Below are 15,738 nucleotides of genomic sequence, written 5' to 3'. Positions count from 1 at the left end.
ACAACCATCAATTGCTGAAATTCGGATAATATCGTCCAGTCATCTCGTGTACAGATTAGTCCAATTAAATGGAATAATGTTGATGTAAAACGGTGCCCATACGAAACACCCAAAAATGTTAATTGTTAATTCCACCCTAATAACTGACGCATCTATACATAACTATATAAGAACGAGTGCGGTTAGATTTCCCTTCATGTTGGATTCCTAGCGAGACATACCGTTAGCCGCCTCGGCTTGCAGGCCGTGCATATAGAGCTGTCAAGAAGTGTGTGGCTCTTACCAGCTTTAGGACTCTAAGGGATATTAGGTTTGAGTTCTAGGCTTGTTAAACTCAGAAATTATAATAACTCATACTGTACTATCACATAGTTATAACAACAAAGTGTTCCAGCGTCAATTAATCCTTGAAATTTTGTACACAACGCAAAGGTTAAAGTTAGTTCGTAGTTGATCATTGTGTCACAGGCTGTTTTGTTTTGACCAGGATAGTACCACGGATGGTCATGGGGATTTGTTCAAGGGAATTGGTTAGAAATATTGATGTTACTTTATTTTCAATGTTGCTGTTGTCCCATGACAACTGAAATATGGTGTGCTATAATAATATATTGTATGAGAAATTCTGGGGGACCCCTCGCCGAGATTTATTTTGAGTCGTACATTATGTTATATTAGCCTGTGTTTGTTTATATGTATAAAGGGAAAGTGAGATCATGGCGGGATCATTTTATTTTTACAAAGCCGTGTAGCCTGGGTTTTTGGACCTGGTCTCCAAGCACTACTCACCTTACTGTAGTTGTTATTGGGGTAGACGATCTTCCTAAAACGTCTCAGGGTCCACCAATTCGATGACATGAAACATGAAGAATTGCACATCCACTGACGGCTTTGATTTTTGAATATGACGCCACATGTCCAAGATGGCTGCGATGACGCCATGATCTGTTCCAGGTATATATAGCACGCCCGTACTTTTTCTTTTAGTTCAATGCACTGTAAATGGTATATATCATTAGATTCACAGTATAAGATCGAGATAAAAATACATCATCTGGAACTAGCAAACAAGCCTCATACATGTGATGATTATCTGAGGATTATTGACGGTAATTATAATCAGTTTCTTAAGAACGATCAAAATGTTTTTATATATAATTATATACTGAGATGATCAAAATATTATTTTATATAATCATATACAATGGAGATGCAATGGAAACACACCACTGATTTGACTGGAAGAGCTGATGAGATATAATGCAGCTGAACGTTTTGGTATGAGTGTGAGTGGGCCATTTAGCGTCGCAAGCAACTTAACAACAACCGACAAAGACCATGCCATCATTACTTTACAGTGAAATGGAGGCACACGCGGGTAAAATCAAACGTCAGTAATACGTGTGTCCTCGCTATCAGTACCATAGGGAGATAAGCTCCTTAATGGCTGCTTGTGGGAAGCTTCCCCACTCTCGTTACAGTGATACTTCCAATGGCTATGATTCTTATACCCTCTTGAGTTAACGCAACAAAGCTACATTCTCGATGCTTAGATGTCACATTTGACATATCCTTGCGTCTTCCACCAAACTATACGATTTGGATTGTCCATAGGTGTTAAAGGCGTCCCAGTGTCATGGTGAATATAAAGACCCAATTGTGTATCTCTAATTATCTAAGAGTTTTTCAAGATCCAGTATGACAGAATAAAGTATATTCCGAAGAGTATGTGATGTCGGTTATCTTAAGGAAATATTTGGGAACATGACTTTCGAAACCTTTTTGATACGCCCACATTTCAGTGTGGGCTATAATTATTACATTGCCCCAAGCCCGTTGCTCTGTCAATAATTAACTTGTGAACACGATAAAGGCTACAGTTTGTCACGGATTCTCTTCAAATTGGTTGTGTAGTACTGTGGTCAAGACGGACAACCTCTATCGTTATTTAGCATTCCAGAGTTAACCCTATGTTCCGAAAAACTTGCGAACGTTATACAAGGTGAAACCTTAAAACTGTGAGATTTTAAAATTGAATGTGAAACACTGAGATCGGATAGGTTAACTCTGTTGAGTTTCAAAAGTCTCTGACTTTATTTGCCAGAGATATAACGTGTCCGGAAAAATTTGTGAAAACGATACAGATCAGAATTCTTTAAGGCACAAAGGATCTTTTTCAAATTTGGTCAATATCCAAATTTTCTATTCGGATAAGCTGCTGCCTACATTTTTGGGAGACACAGCTGCTGTGTGTACCGCATTTCAATGCTTTGCATGGCTATATTCAATTTTACATTTTTCTCAAAACACACTTAAGCTATGCCACAATCTAACAAGATATGCAACAACAACACTGGTACTCAGCTTTCTCTCATTACTAAATATAGCTGGGCAACAGTAGAATTTAAAAGTGATGGTAGTTATGCAGCAAAGGGTTTCAACATCAGCTATCAAGCATTTGACATTGGTGGTAAGTTTCATAAACATTATATATAAAGATATCATTTCATTCGGATAAGGTTGCTACATGGATAGGCGAAGTTAATATACCCTTTTGTATTCACTTTTAATTTGATAATAATCTACAATATGTAGATCAGAAATAATGACCAATTCAAAAGAGGCAAACAACACGAAAACGTCATCATCTAACCAGCTACTCGTAGTCATGCTAAAACAGTTGTGCTTTCTATTAGGATACACATGCTACCTAGACCAAAGATTGTATGAAGTTTAGACCCTCTCACAAATTTCACCAATTACTACATTATTGAATTATATAATGTTTATTATTTATATAGGTACAGTAGAATCTGTACGAGCAGCTATTCCTATTCAGTGACATCTCCTTGTAAGCGATCACGATAAATTCCCCCGGTAGAAATTCTATTGTTTCGTCTCGTTAATCAACGGCCACTCCTCCAAGTATATGTAGATGAATTCGCCTATTTCCGAACCAGTGTTTGTTACAACTTTGAAGCGTTTTAGTTTCTTTTTTCTAATGCGCGCGAGGTTTGATTCTAATTGACATATCTTTAAAATTTAATACACAAACTTCAGCAAGGTTGGTCTAACAAAAAATTGGGAAAACTAAGCTGTGATTAGTCGGAACTATAGAATGGAACACTCTGACGTGACCTAAATTGATTATGGTAATTCACAGTGTTGCGATGAGATTTGTGCAATTAAATCTTCACAAAATGTTGTAGGAATGCTTTGGGAATGAGAACTTCATAGTTAAACTAATCAGTATCGCAAAATAGCAAAACTTATCTGATGATGTTTTTCAGGAGATTGTAATCACGATTTTGTTGTGGATATGTTTCCTAGATACCTTAACTCTACAAACTACCCCAGCATGTATAAACGGTAAAATTTAAATACAACTATTTACTTAATATTTCAACAAGTAACGCCCAGTATTGGAAAGTCTGATAAACACCCGGATTAGTATTGTAACGCTTAACAATAAACACCAGGTTTATTATTGTAGCGGTTAACAATAAACACTGTATATTATTGTAACGGTTAACAATAAAGACCCAGTTTATTATTGTAACGGTAAACAATAAAGACCCGGTTTATTATTGTAACGGTTAACAAACAACGCTCACGTTAGTATTGGAAAGCCTGATAAATACCAAGTTTATTATTGTAACGGTTAACTTTTAATTTCCGGTTATTATTGAAATGGTTAGCAATCAACTTATTATTTGAGAGTTTATTATTGTAACGGCTAATCATTAACTTCCGGTTATTATTGTAATGGTTAGCAACCAACTTATTTTTTGAGAGTTTATTATTGTAACGGCTAATCATTAACTTCCGGTTATTATTGTAATGGTTAACAAATGAAATGAAATGAAATGAAATAGGGTTTACGTCCTGCAGTGTGCTACACTTTAGCCTAAAGCATCCATGCCCCGTGTTAGTTAAACATTTAGATAAAACGCTGGCCGTTCTTGCTATAATAGTGTAAAATGACCGGAGCTAGCTGATTGGCAATTCGTATTCTCAATAAACCGGGTCCGTGCTTTGGTGGACATTGTCTAATCCACTCAGTTTCTAGGCCATCCGATGATGTAGAGAGTTGGGTATGGGTTTGTCTTGTGATTAGATGTCTAAATAATTCTGACACCGGAAAACAGAAAAAGACACACTTTAATCCGCCACACAAACCTTAGGTAAACATGGGGAAAATTTATACAATTTTTGTTCACATTTCAGAGGATTTGAATGCGCTTACAGATTGAATAAAGCTATAACTTTTGATAGTAATTACAATATCGTTGTCTCTGTGGTAGCTTGTGATTTACCAGCAAGAATATATCAACAATGTACGACAGACTATGTCGACGTCTACGATGGTAACGTATTTTATTAAAGTTGGGTTAAAGATGAATTGTTTTACGTATTTTTGTCAAAGCGTAAAATAAGATTCTCATCAAAGGAATGTTGTGTGACTACTAATTTTCCCTTCAAACTTCGTGGCTCGCTCTGTAGCAATTTTGTTGGTCGGGTATAATATGGAACACAATAATTAAGGGATTATGATGAAAGTCTCAACATAATTTCATTACACCATTGCCATGTTTAATGTGGATGGTGTACATTTTCTGCTTAGGCTAAGCAAATATAAGACATTTCATTTGTCGTTAACTCTTATTGTAATTGAGCGATGCATTATAGTTTTATTCTCCATTACCGTGATTAAGATTGATGATGTTATAAGTAATAAGGGCTACTCTAAGTTTTTGAATCTTGCGCAATCTTGCGTTTGATCGTTTCGATGTTTATCAATAAAATATGTTTAATTTGATTGTACTATGCGTTATTAAAATAAGTAGTTAGTTTCAGTTTTCAAAAGAGAGAGAGAGAAATGGGGTTTAACGTCCACTCGACACAGACTAGGTCATTTCGGGACTAACATATGGTTTAATTTTATTTACATAATTCGCTTGCGCGTAGAGGTCTTTAGCAGTGGGGGGGGAAACCGGAGGACCCGGAGAAAACCCACGAGGTTGGGCAGGCGACCCTACTCCTTGCCACGTACAACCGGGGATTCGAAACCACGCCAGTCGACTCAATGACAGACTTTATGATACAGCGCGCGCACGCTAACCATTCAGCCATCCAACCCCCCTCAGTTTTCAAAAACTATAATGAGTAATTAAATAATTATTAAGTCAAACTGTATATTCTAGGATTAAGACTTACTATTAGCTTCTTTTTTCTGGTATTTTTTTTATTGCATTTAATGGATAAAATGGATATTTTAACAACCATGATTTGTTTATTTCTTCAATCGAATTATACACCCATCTTGACAGTAATCCCTAAAATTTAGGTTTGATTCCGTTTCCCGCGTTTTTTGAATGGGGAGAACAGAAGCAAGCAAGTGTGTGTATCGCGGCGATTGCATTTGATTGCTTAGCTGCTATTTCAATAAACGAACGCTGTCGAATTTTTGTTAGCGCAGTAATCCACAGAGATTGCCTCCAGAGCGAATTTTTTGGAACAGTTCGCGTGAACGATTTTCATTAGCCAATCAGAATGCGAGGTCAAAAGTCATACATGTGACGTATCTGTGATAGGTCACTTGTGACATGGTCAAATCATAAATGCACCAACCTCATCTGCGAATTTCCGTGAGTACGAACGATGATTTGCGCCAAAAATCGGAAAGACCACAGGTCGCGGTCGTGGTCGCGCTCAGTATAAATGTCCCTTTAGTAAATCGAATGTAAGTTTAGATTGAATACAATGACTGATTACTATTGATTGATTGATTACTATTTGACGTCGAATGTGATCGAATGATTTTTGGCGCAGAAAACGTGGGAGATTGCTTCAAGACTGAATTTTTTGAAAAAGTTTGCACGAACAATTTTCATTGATTAGTTAATCAGAGTGTGAAATCAAAAGTCAATGGGACAGTTTTTGCGAACGATGATTTGGGCAGAAAGTCGTAGTGGTTCGCGGTCGCGATCGCGTTCGTGCTCAGTCTAAATGGCCCCTAACGACACTAACTCAGCTTTACTCAATCCAAAACGTGAAATCACCAGATTCCTCATCTTGTTTTGCAGGTCCTGATAAAAATTCTCAAGATAAAGTTGGAACATTTTGTGGGAATGAAGATAAGTTCACTGTGAGAGCCAAGTCGAGGAGTGTTTTGATCGATTTTGTAACTGCTAAAACAAGTTCTGTTTATTACGAAGGATTTAAAATAAAGTATATACTTGAGAGAGTTACTGGTAAGGATATTATTTTTTTTTTTTTGTTGCGAAAAAAACACGAGTTCCTAAAAAAGGCAAGAAGCAAATGACGGGTGGGTTAACCTAAATTTTAAAACCGTATGAAAATATGTGCAAGAATAGACATTTATTTTACAATAACACCAAATAACATAGTATCGAGAAATAGATGCACCCGCTGCAAATTATTTATTAATTTTAAGCGTTTTCCAAAATTATATCCGGATTATCGCCCTAATTATTACTAAATATTTTAACGTTCTCGCCGATGACGTCTTTCTTGTAAATCATTATATTTTTTTTTCATTTTGAGTAAAGCCTGTATTAGTACAGGTCCTGGGCTGTACAGTGTAGTTTGGTCCCGGGATCCATTCTTCTTGATTTGATAACTGCAGGTTTGTCTTATCGGTTTTGGTTTCCGAGTAGTGTTTTTTTCATACACGTACTATATAAGAGACAGACCACCATTAAATTTCACCATCTCGGTCTCTATTTATAGGAAATTCTCTCTCTGTCTCTTTCTCCCCTTTTGCATGCCTATTTTTGTTGATTTTTTGGTCTAGAATGGACAAAGAGGGTTTGAATTAACATTTTCTGCCAGGTTTTGGTAAATATTCATGTGTTTCAGGCGGAAGGATAACAGAATTATCAGGTTGGTTACAGTGATATGCACGGTAAACAGTTACATGTTTTTAGTATGCTTCTTCAAGTTTGGGTATTTCAAAATTTTGGTGGTCGACCTCATACAAATTTTAGTGCAAAGACATGAGCATTTGTTCCGCTGTCTGTAGTGAAAATTTGGCGAAAAGATGGAGGTGGGCAAAGAGGTCAGAATTAACATTGAAGTCAATGGGGAAATTAATGGCGGTCGGCCTCCATAACATAGCGCATATTATCGTACATTACACCATAGTCTAACATAAAAACTGTCAATATCTATATTTTAGAAAAACATATATTCTTTGAACAAACAGAATAACTTAAATTCTTTAATTTCAAATTGTAAATCTAAACAAAGATGAAGAGACAATAATATACTAAGCAGCAAAAGAAATGTCAGGTTGTCATGTTACTCTGAATCGACGCATTGCATAAAACTTGCCAAATGTTTTTATTGTATATTTGTGACCACATCTCCAAATTTACCTGAGCAAACACAGAATTGAACCCAGGAAATGTTCTCAAACGCAAGCTGACTGCTGAGATGGTAATATTTTCTCCATGATATTCATGTAACAGCCCAATAAAATGCACCCCTATACCTGATTGAATCATTCACACTACAACGTCAGCAGCATGCTCCTTTCCAAACACAGAATTGAACCCAGGAAATGTTCTCAAAAACGCAAGCTGACTGCTGAGATTGCAAATGTTTTCTCCATGATATTCATGTAACTCATGCTGCACGTGCTGTTCACCGGGACCAGCCCTATAAAATGCACCCCTATACCTGGTTGAATCATTCACACTACAACGTCAGCAGCATGCCACGACTCACGACAGCTCAGAGGAACCAAGCGCTTGGAAGACTCGGTGCTGTTATTGACACTCGCGGTTGGCACGCAAGATACTGATGTACAGACTGTGAACATACACTAAACCTTCTCGTAATGTCTTGGAATTGTGATGAATTAATCACTAATGTGTCAACATACTGTTCACAAAAAATTTCTTTGATCCATTTAGTAAGTCCTTTTTTAGAATGATTTGATTAAAGTGCCTCTCTGATTTTGAAATCGTACTGACGTTTTATTTTTGCTGTTTAGAATATAACTGAATTAAACAAGAGATCCACAGACACATTATTGGAATATTATTTGGAAATTCCAAGCTGTGTTTGGGTTCAGGTTTGATATTATGGGTATCTCACATAATAATTATGCTTCAGGCAAAAGTAATCCAGATACTAAATTTGATTGCAAATATTTTTTTTCTTATTTTCTTAGACTTTACACATACTCTATGAAATATATGGCGTTGAATAGACAAATTACAATGGGTTATTTTGGAATATTTTACTTCAGGAAAAAGTGATACATGTTCTGTAGGACGACCATTAGAACTAACAGCTTCTTCAATTGCTCAGTATTTTACTTCACCTAATTATCCCAATAAATATATAAAGTAAGTTTAAATATTACATATATCCTACCGTTGAGTACGTATTACATAATTATTTAACGCTACATGATGTAAGATTTAAATAAAGGTCTGGTCTTTCTTGCTATAATAGTTCAAAAATACCTAATAGAAAATGAATATATTGACAATTTCAGTCATATTGCTTTATTCAGACAGGAGTTATGAGTATTTGAAGTTTTGAGCGTGCAGTCTTGATTGTCAAGTACCATTGTTACGATAATAATCCATTTTGACATTGTATTATCAAATGGCGATTGTGTTTTAATCAATTTGAAATCACGGCCATCCAGTGATCTAGTCTAAAAAGTTGATTATGGACTTGTCATATGAATAAACGCCCAATTAATAATCCATATAACATTTTAAGTCCGCCCAAAAAGACCTACAAAAGGCAGATGTTATTCTTACATAATGCATCTCTAATATTAACATTACTTTATGTGTAGGATAAAGCACGGAACTTCGGTTAAACATGTCACGTTTAAGCTCGGAATCGAAACGACGCCACTTGACCCAATGACAGACCTTATGATCTAAAACATACGCGTTAAACCATTCGTATCTCTTTATAGTTCGGCAGAACTATGGCTGAGCCTGGAAATTGTATTTAAAGATTTTTTTATGATTGATTTTAGTAGCATAGAGTGTCCTTTTTCAGAATCTGCCGGGTGAACCTGGATCACCCTTGAGCGTATTGAGAAGACGGCCGCCATTTCAAATAATCCCTTATAACTCCCATAGTATTTTGTCTAGGATGATAATTTTGGTGTCTAACCATATGTTTTTGGGGCCAAGGAATACACTGAAATCATTCATTGTGTTGTGGGGTGATTATTTGATAGCAAAACCCAAAATTCCAGACAATATGGCCCTTTAACTCGATAGCGGCGGTTGGGGCGATTATTCCACCAAACTATAGCTAGAGACAAACTATATATTTCTGGACATAGGAGCATATGAGTACTACAATAACACCACAAACATGCCTGTCAGGGGGTCCATTGCCACTTGGGACGGTCCTGAAAAGGAGGCTACAAGCTGTGTTTTGAACATTTAAAAAGACAAATTCTACCTGCAAAATACGACAATAACCCCACAAAACTAGGTAATATCCAGTTTGGTCCTTTAGTCGTGTGTCTTGTTGCAACCTTCGACAGCACAAGCGCAAATACTATATTCTAAGCCATCCCTAGTGCAGCTACAAGCAAGCGTAATACTTGGGGTGTCACTGTTGCATCCACATCTGATGAGCCACAGGAGCAAGTTGTAAAGTTCACTATGTACAGTATTTTGCGCTTGTGCAGTCGTAGGTTGCAACCAGAAACATGACCAAAGGATTAAACTGAATATTGCTTAGTTTTGGGGGGTTATCTTCGTGTTTTTTAAATGTTCAAAAAACAGTTAGTGCCCCCTTTTCAGGGCCGGCCCACGTGGCCCCCGATAGGCATGTGTGTTGTGTTACCTTATTACTCATATGCTCCTTTATCCAGAAATAAATAGTTTGTCTCTAGATATAGTTTGGTTTGGTGAAATAATGACCCTCAACCGCCGCTAACGAGTTAAATTTTAGATTTTACTATCATTTAATCACCCCACAACATAATGAATGATTTCAGTGTATTCCTTGACGCCAGGAACATACGTTTAGACAGCAGAATTATCATCCTAGACTAAATACTATGGGAGTTATAGGGGATTATTTGAAATGGCGGCCGTCTTAGATGCCATCTTGCATTTCTCAAAACGCAAAAGGGTGACCGAGGTTCACCCGACAGATTCTGAAAGAGGACACCATAGGCTACTAAAATCAACCATAAAAAAACTTTGTATACAATTTCCAGGTTCGACCGGACTATTAAGGACCAGTATGAACTTATTTCGTTCAGACTTTTAGATTGATGTTATATATAAACGGTTATTTGATACATGTATGTATTTTACAGTGATCAGTACTGTCAGTGGCGGATAACTTCCAATTATAAAACGATTCGATTTGAAGTGATTGATTCCGATTTAGGACCTAAACCTGCCTATGATAAAGAAGATTATGTCAAGGTCTATGACGGTAAGCGGCGAACATCTCATGAAAACATTGATTTTAATATATTTCCCAAGAGTACATTTCACATTTTAATATTTATTTCCTTATAACACATATTATAATGGAATTTTAGATATTTCATATTTCTGTATCATATATATAAGTTTGCTACTAATTCCACATTTCAAATTCTGTGTTATTTCAATGTCTATTAAAGTTCATCTTTCGTTTATTTTTGGATGTTTTTCACACATTAAATATTTATGAGGCCTAGTACCGAGGAAAGTTCATCCAGATTTTCCAGCGTGTTTCCCTCTTGTCAGTGATGCAGGACGGGGTCCTGGCAAGGACAACTGTCTAGTCGTTCAGATGGGACAAAAAACAGAGGTCCCGTGTACAAATTTGCGTGCACATAAAAGATCCCTTGATAGTTAGAATTCGATATAAGAGTAGGCCGTAGCGGCTCTGTCCGGATAGGGCGTTAAACTCCATTTCGATTCATTTCATTACCTAGTACTGAGAAATGTAAGAAGGGAAAGCATTTAAAATACGTCAAGACAGATGACATAAATAAGTTAATAAGGATAGCTTGTACAACAACGTTAACAGCGGTTATTTCAAATTTCAAAAAACTTCATTTAATTTTACACACCACACACCAACCCACCACAACCACCACACCCCGCTGTCTGAAATGGGTTTCCAGAGCCGTTGACCCACACTCTGTCTCTGGTCTCAGGTAACAGATGCTGTAAGTGATCTTTTTTTTCTAGGTTATGATAGATATGACGACCTTTTGGGTAAACTATACAGTACATATACACCAACATACCTTAGCTCTGGTTCATATCTTTATATTGAATTTAACTCCAATTCGAATGGTGTTTATAAAGGGTTTAAAGTAAAATATTACACAACGTCAGATAGTGTGTCAGAGGAAAGTGGCTCATCAAGTAAGTTCAAATTGTGTTTTTCGAATGGCATTTTAGCGATTATTGATGTGCCAAATTAGGTATTTTTTATTTAAAAAACTAATTTTATCAGTACTAAACAAAATTAATTGCCTTTCTCTTATTATTTAATACTGGAAGTATATTGTCGTCACTTCTCTCCGTCTGTTCGTAATTTCCTGTTAACAATCAATATATCCATGTTGATGTGATTGTTTTACAAAATTTCTAGAATTGTGTTTGTTTTGGTATGAGGAGGAACCCTATCGAAATTCCTAGTAGCACACCTTATTAACCTGATCAGATCCTCATAATACTCTCCCTTGGTAGTCATGGCGATTTACGTATGGAATTTTGAAAAATGTACTTTTTGTGATTATTTCAGATAAATCATACGGAGTTATGGCTGGAGTAATCAGCAGCATTACATTGTTGTGCATCTTTATATGTGTATGCCTATGTCGTTTCTGTATGAAAAGAAAAACCCCTCCACCGAGACAATCACGATCAAACAGCCAAAGGGTCGTTTTTAACACTTCTAATAATACCGTATTTGTTGTTCCACCAGTTTATGATGCAAATAGTAAGTACTTGAAATATGTGTAATAGTTTTGGTAAAATATGAAAATTCTTTTTTCTTTGAAAATATATACCCAGATTGATTATTTACCCTATTAAAATATTTCATTAAACATACATTAAGCAAGAGCTAAATCTGCCAATTGCAGGTCTCTTTTCGACCCGAATTGTTACTTAACATAATAATTAGACATAATTAACTTATCCAGACCATAATCAACTCTCGATGCCAAATTCGCTAGCCTGCGATATTTAGAGCATTGGAAAACATTTTGTGTTTCTGTATGAAGATTTTCGGGTGATTTTCCTGGAGATCAGTATATTGTTTTCTGATAATTTTTGATGCACGTGCTGCTGTTATGCTAAATGTGACTATAAAAATTAGCTTTATCTTCTAAAGATCTTGATTCCTGTCGATATTGGTATGTATCGGACCATAACTTCATGGATTATGTCCCCTGATTGTACGAAAAAACACGTTTTTAGCTTGTGGCCACTCCAGAGGCCACATTTTTTTAAAATCCAATTTTGATAAAACTGAAAATGTATTTTTATAATCCAACGACCCGGTTCTTTTCAATATTCGCGCATAATGGACCGAAACTTCCTCGATTATGGCCACTTATTGTACGAAAAATCGTGTTTAGCTGTGGTCTCGAGGTCACAATTTTTATCTGATTTTAAAAGAAACGTTCCAATATATCACCGTTACACGATAAGGACGGATAAGTGCGAATTTCGTGAAAATGGACCCAAACTTCCCGACAAAATGGCGGCTCCTCGTACGCAAATAGTGTAAGTGTATCTAATTCCAAGCTTTTGGACCTAGGACCTGGGTCATAACCCCAGCTGTAGTCGTGGAGCACTTTTCGTGGTGTCGTGGCAGACTACCCTGAAACTTTTTAATAAATGCTATGTTTTCATGAAAAGCATATAAATCTCTGATCTATACACCTCTTGCCACATTGCCAATTATCTTTCCCCTCTCTCACGCTCATGATTTGTTTCCTTGATCTGTAAAAAAATGATGATGTGACTTTGTTCTTCGAGGGTTCGCGGCCAGATGATGGTTTCTTGAATGGGGTCCTGCTCAAGAGGTTACAATTATTATATTCCAAGGTAACACCCTGATTGTACGACAAAACACCTTTCTAGCTTGTGGGCCCTCTAGAGGTCACAATTTTTATTCGATTTTAAAACAACGTGAACATTGGACCAAAACTGGCCTACAAACAGGGCGCTCTTCGTACGCAAATAGTGTAATAGGTATGTAATTCCAAGGTTGTGGACACTCTAGAGGTCTCAATTTTTATCCGATTTCGATGAAACTTAAAATATATGGTTATATCCCAAAGATATTTGTGCATATATCGAACAGTAATCCCATGGATTATGACCCTGGTTTTCCAATATATCGCGTTTTTAGCCTGTGGACACTCTAGAGGTCACAATTTTTATACGATTTTGATAAAACTTAAAGGAGCTAAATCGCTAATATTTGGGACCTAGAAATTGACAAAAATGGGTCGCAACGCATATAATAATGTAATATGAATGTATATAAGAATAAGAATATAACGTCACCATTTTACATGACTTGTGGAATATGTCTAGCCCCGTTCTTTGAGTCCCTTGTTCCAAATGGCGCTCAAACACATTCGTGTACCAATGGTAAAATGTTTATTTTGTCTTGAATATTGGATATCAGAAGCCCATCTTTTCCCTGTAAGATCACAAGACCAATGTTGATTTGAATTGACAAATAATTCGTGTTTTCAATGTCGAAGATGTTTGATGATATTGAGTTAGAGACTTAGCTACTTTAAAATGAATGTTTATATCCCAAAGATCTTGGTTCTTTTTGATATTGTTGCATGTTGGACGGTATGTCCTATATCATGGCCCCTGATTGTACGAAAAATCACTTATTTAGCTTTTTCTCTGCCCATCTCTTGAAAAATATGAGCGTATCTTTCATGATCATCGATTGTCAAAATTGTGACGGTTAATTACGACCCCTAACACAGCAAAACGATTTATACATTTATCAAATAAGTACAAGTGTACTTATGGACCAAGAACTGGACATGACGTCTGTGCCGCCATCTTGGTATTGTGACGCCATATTAAAAATGGACGTCCGACAATCGTGCAATTGTAGCAGTAACAAGTATACGCGAAGATGCTGAAAACACGAAACAGATTTATATTTTAAAATCTCATCTAAACGACTTTTTTAATAATAGAACAATCCCAGAGGTAAAATACAAACTGTATTATTTTCTATATTATAGATACGTCATCACCCCCACCATACTCCGGGGTATCTAATCCAGAATATGATATCGCTGCACCTTCATATCCTGGAAACATATCGTCAGCACCACCACCACCTTATTCTGAATTACCAGCCTATGAAGACTCAGCCATGTATGAAATACCTGAAACTAGAAGCCACTCAGAGCCAAATCCGGTACCAGAACCACAACGCCAGATATCAAGAGATGACTTAAGAATTCGAAGAAATCCACAACAGTTCCAAGTACGAAGGCGTAACAATTCAACACAGTCCATAGGCAGTCAAGAAGACTTAGCTATGGTTGACGAAAGAGAAGTGGCAGGCATTGATAATCAAATCAATCACCAAAATTATTCCATTTCGGTATAACTTAACATTTCGCCAAGTTTTAAATGAAACATATTTGATTATGTCATCGAAAATCCTCAAAATCCAAAGATGTGTTTTTATGTAGAACATGTTTCTTAAATATTATTTAAAGAAATAGTTGAATTCACTTAACATTTATTTGACTTTTATCAAACAGAAAATGCATTACTGCCATTACTTTAAATCGATAGTATTCATTACTGGAGTAGCCAGTAGCCAGAAATGGCAGGAATCAGTTACATTTCAGGTTTCAATTCGTAAAACTAATGAAGTCGAAGAGTGGTCTGATTCCCAACAAAACCGTGGATTATTCTGTCGATCGGTGGATCGACTCGAATGAAAAGATTTATTATGTTTCGTGTCTTTGTTTACGCCAATAAAACATTAAAACCAAGCCCTATACAATGCTCAGTGCAATGAACCTCTCCTATAATATGATTATTTATTACTATTGCTTTTCTAAATAAACCATTGCCGAACGTCGCCAGAAATAAACTTCTAAGTTACTTGTATTTCATAATTGTGTCATGTGTTATTCTAAATAATGGCAGGTAGTGATCATAATATAACTGTCTCGTACTTAGTTTCAACATGACTCTTAGTACAAACATTATGGTGTGTAATCTTTTATAATTTCTGTAGACAGACAGCTATTCTCGACGCAAATCAACACATTAAATTGAATCAAATAGACACTTACATGTATTGTTAACCCAAGTCATAGAAGTCGTGTCCTTTTAATATTTTATGCGTATTGATTTCTTTTTACCAAATGAACCAATGAATGGATGGAAGTTGACTCATGATGAAATAATGTCTCATTTACACAACGTATGTCTTTGTCGGAGTTTTACTGTTGGGACATAAATAGATTCAAGACCCAACATTTGTGTTTTAGTAGTTTAGTTTGTTTACAAACTATTTCACTATACTAATAGACTATTTGTTATTGTTTTGTCTTGTTATTTTGTTCACAATTACACCATGTTCTGTGTCTCATCATTAGTCTAACAGTCTTTGTATATTATAGTTTGTCAAGTATTAACAATTAAAAACCAAAAATATATATAAAGTTACTTTATGTAATTATAAATATTTAATATG

General features: G+C 36.0%; 1 protein-coding gene across 1 annotated transcript in view; it reads left to right on the top strand.

Moving 5' to 3' along the window:
• Positions 1–15,738, top strand: part of LOC130010308 (neuropilin-1a-like) — a 48,204-nt gene extending 32,466 nt beyond the window's left edge. The window contains exon 7 of the mRNA XM_050553920.2: positions 14,261–15,738. Coding sequence (XP_050409877.2) covers positions 14,261–14,634 — 374 coding nt within the window. The 3' untranslated portion in view covers positions 14,635–15,738. The remainder of the gene's footprint in view (positions 1–14,260) is intronic.

Source organism: Patella vulgata, chromosome 6 (genome assembly GCF_932274485.2).
Source record: "Patella vulgata chromosome 6, xgPatVulg1.2, whole genome shotgun sequence".
Lineage (NCBI taxonomy): Eukaryota > Metazoa > Mollusca > Gastropoda > Patellidae > Patella > Patella vulgata.
Note: the sequence above shows the minus strand (reverse complement) of the source record. Positions and strands in the feature narration are given on the sequence as shown.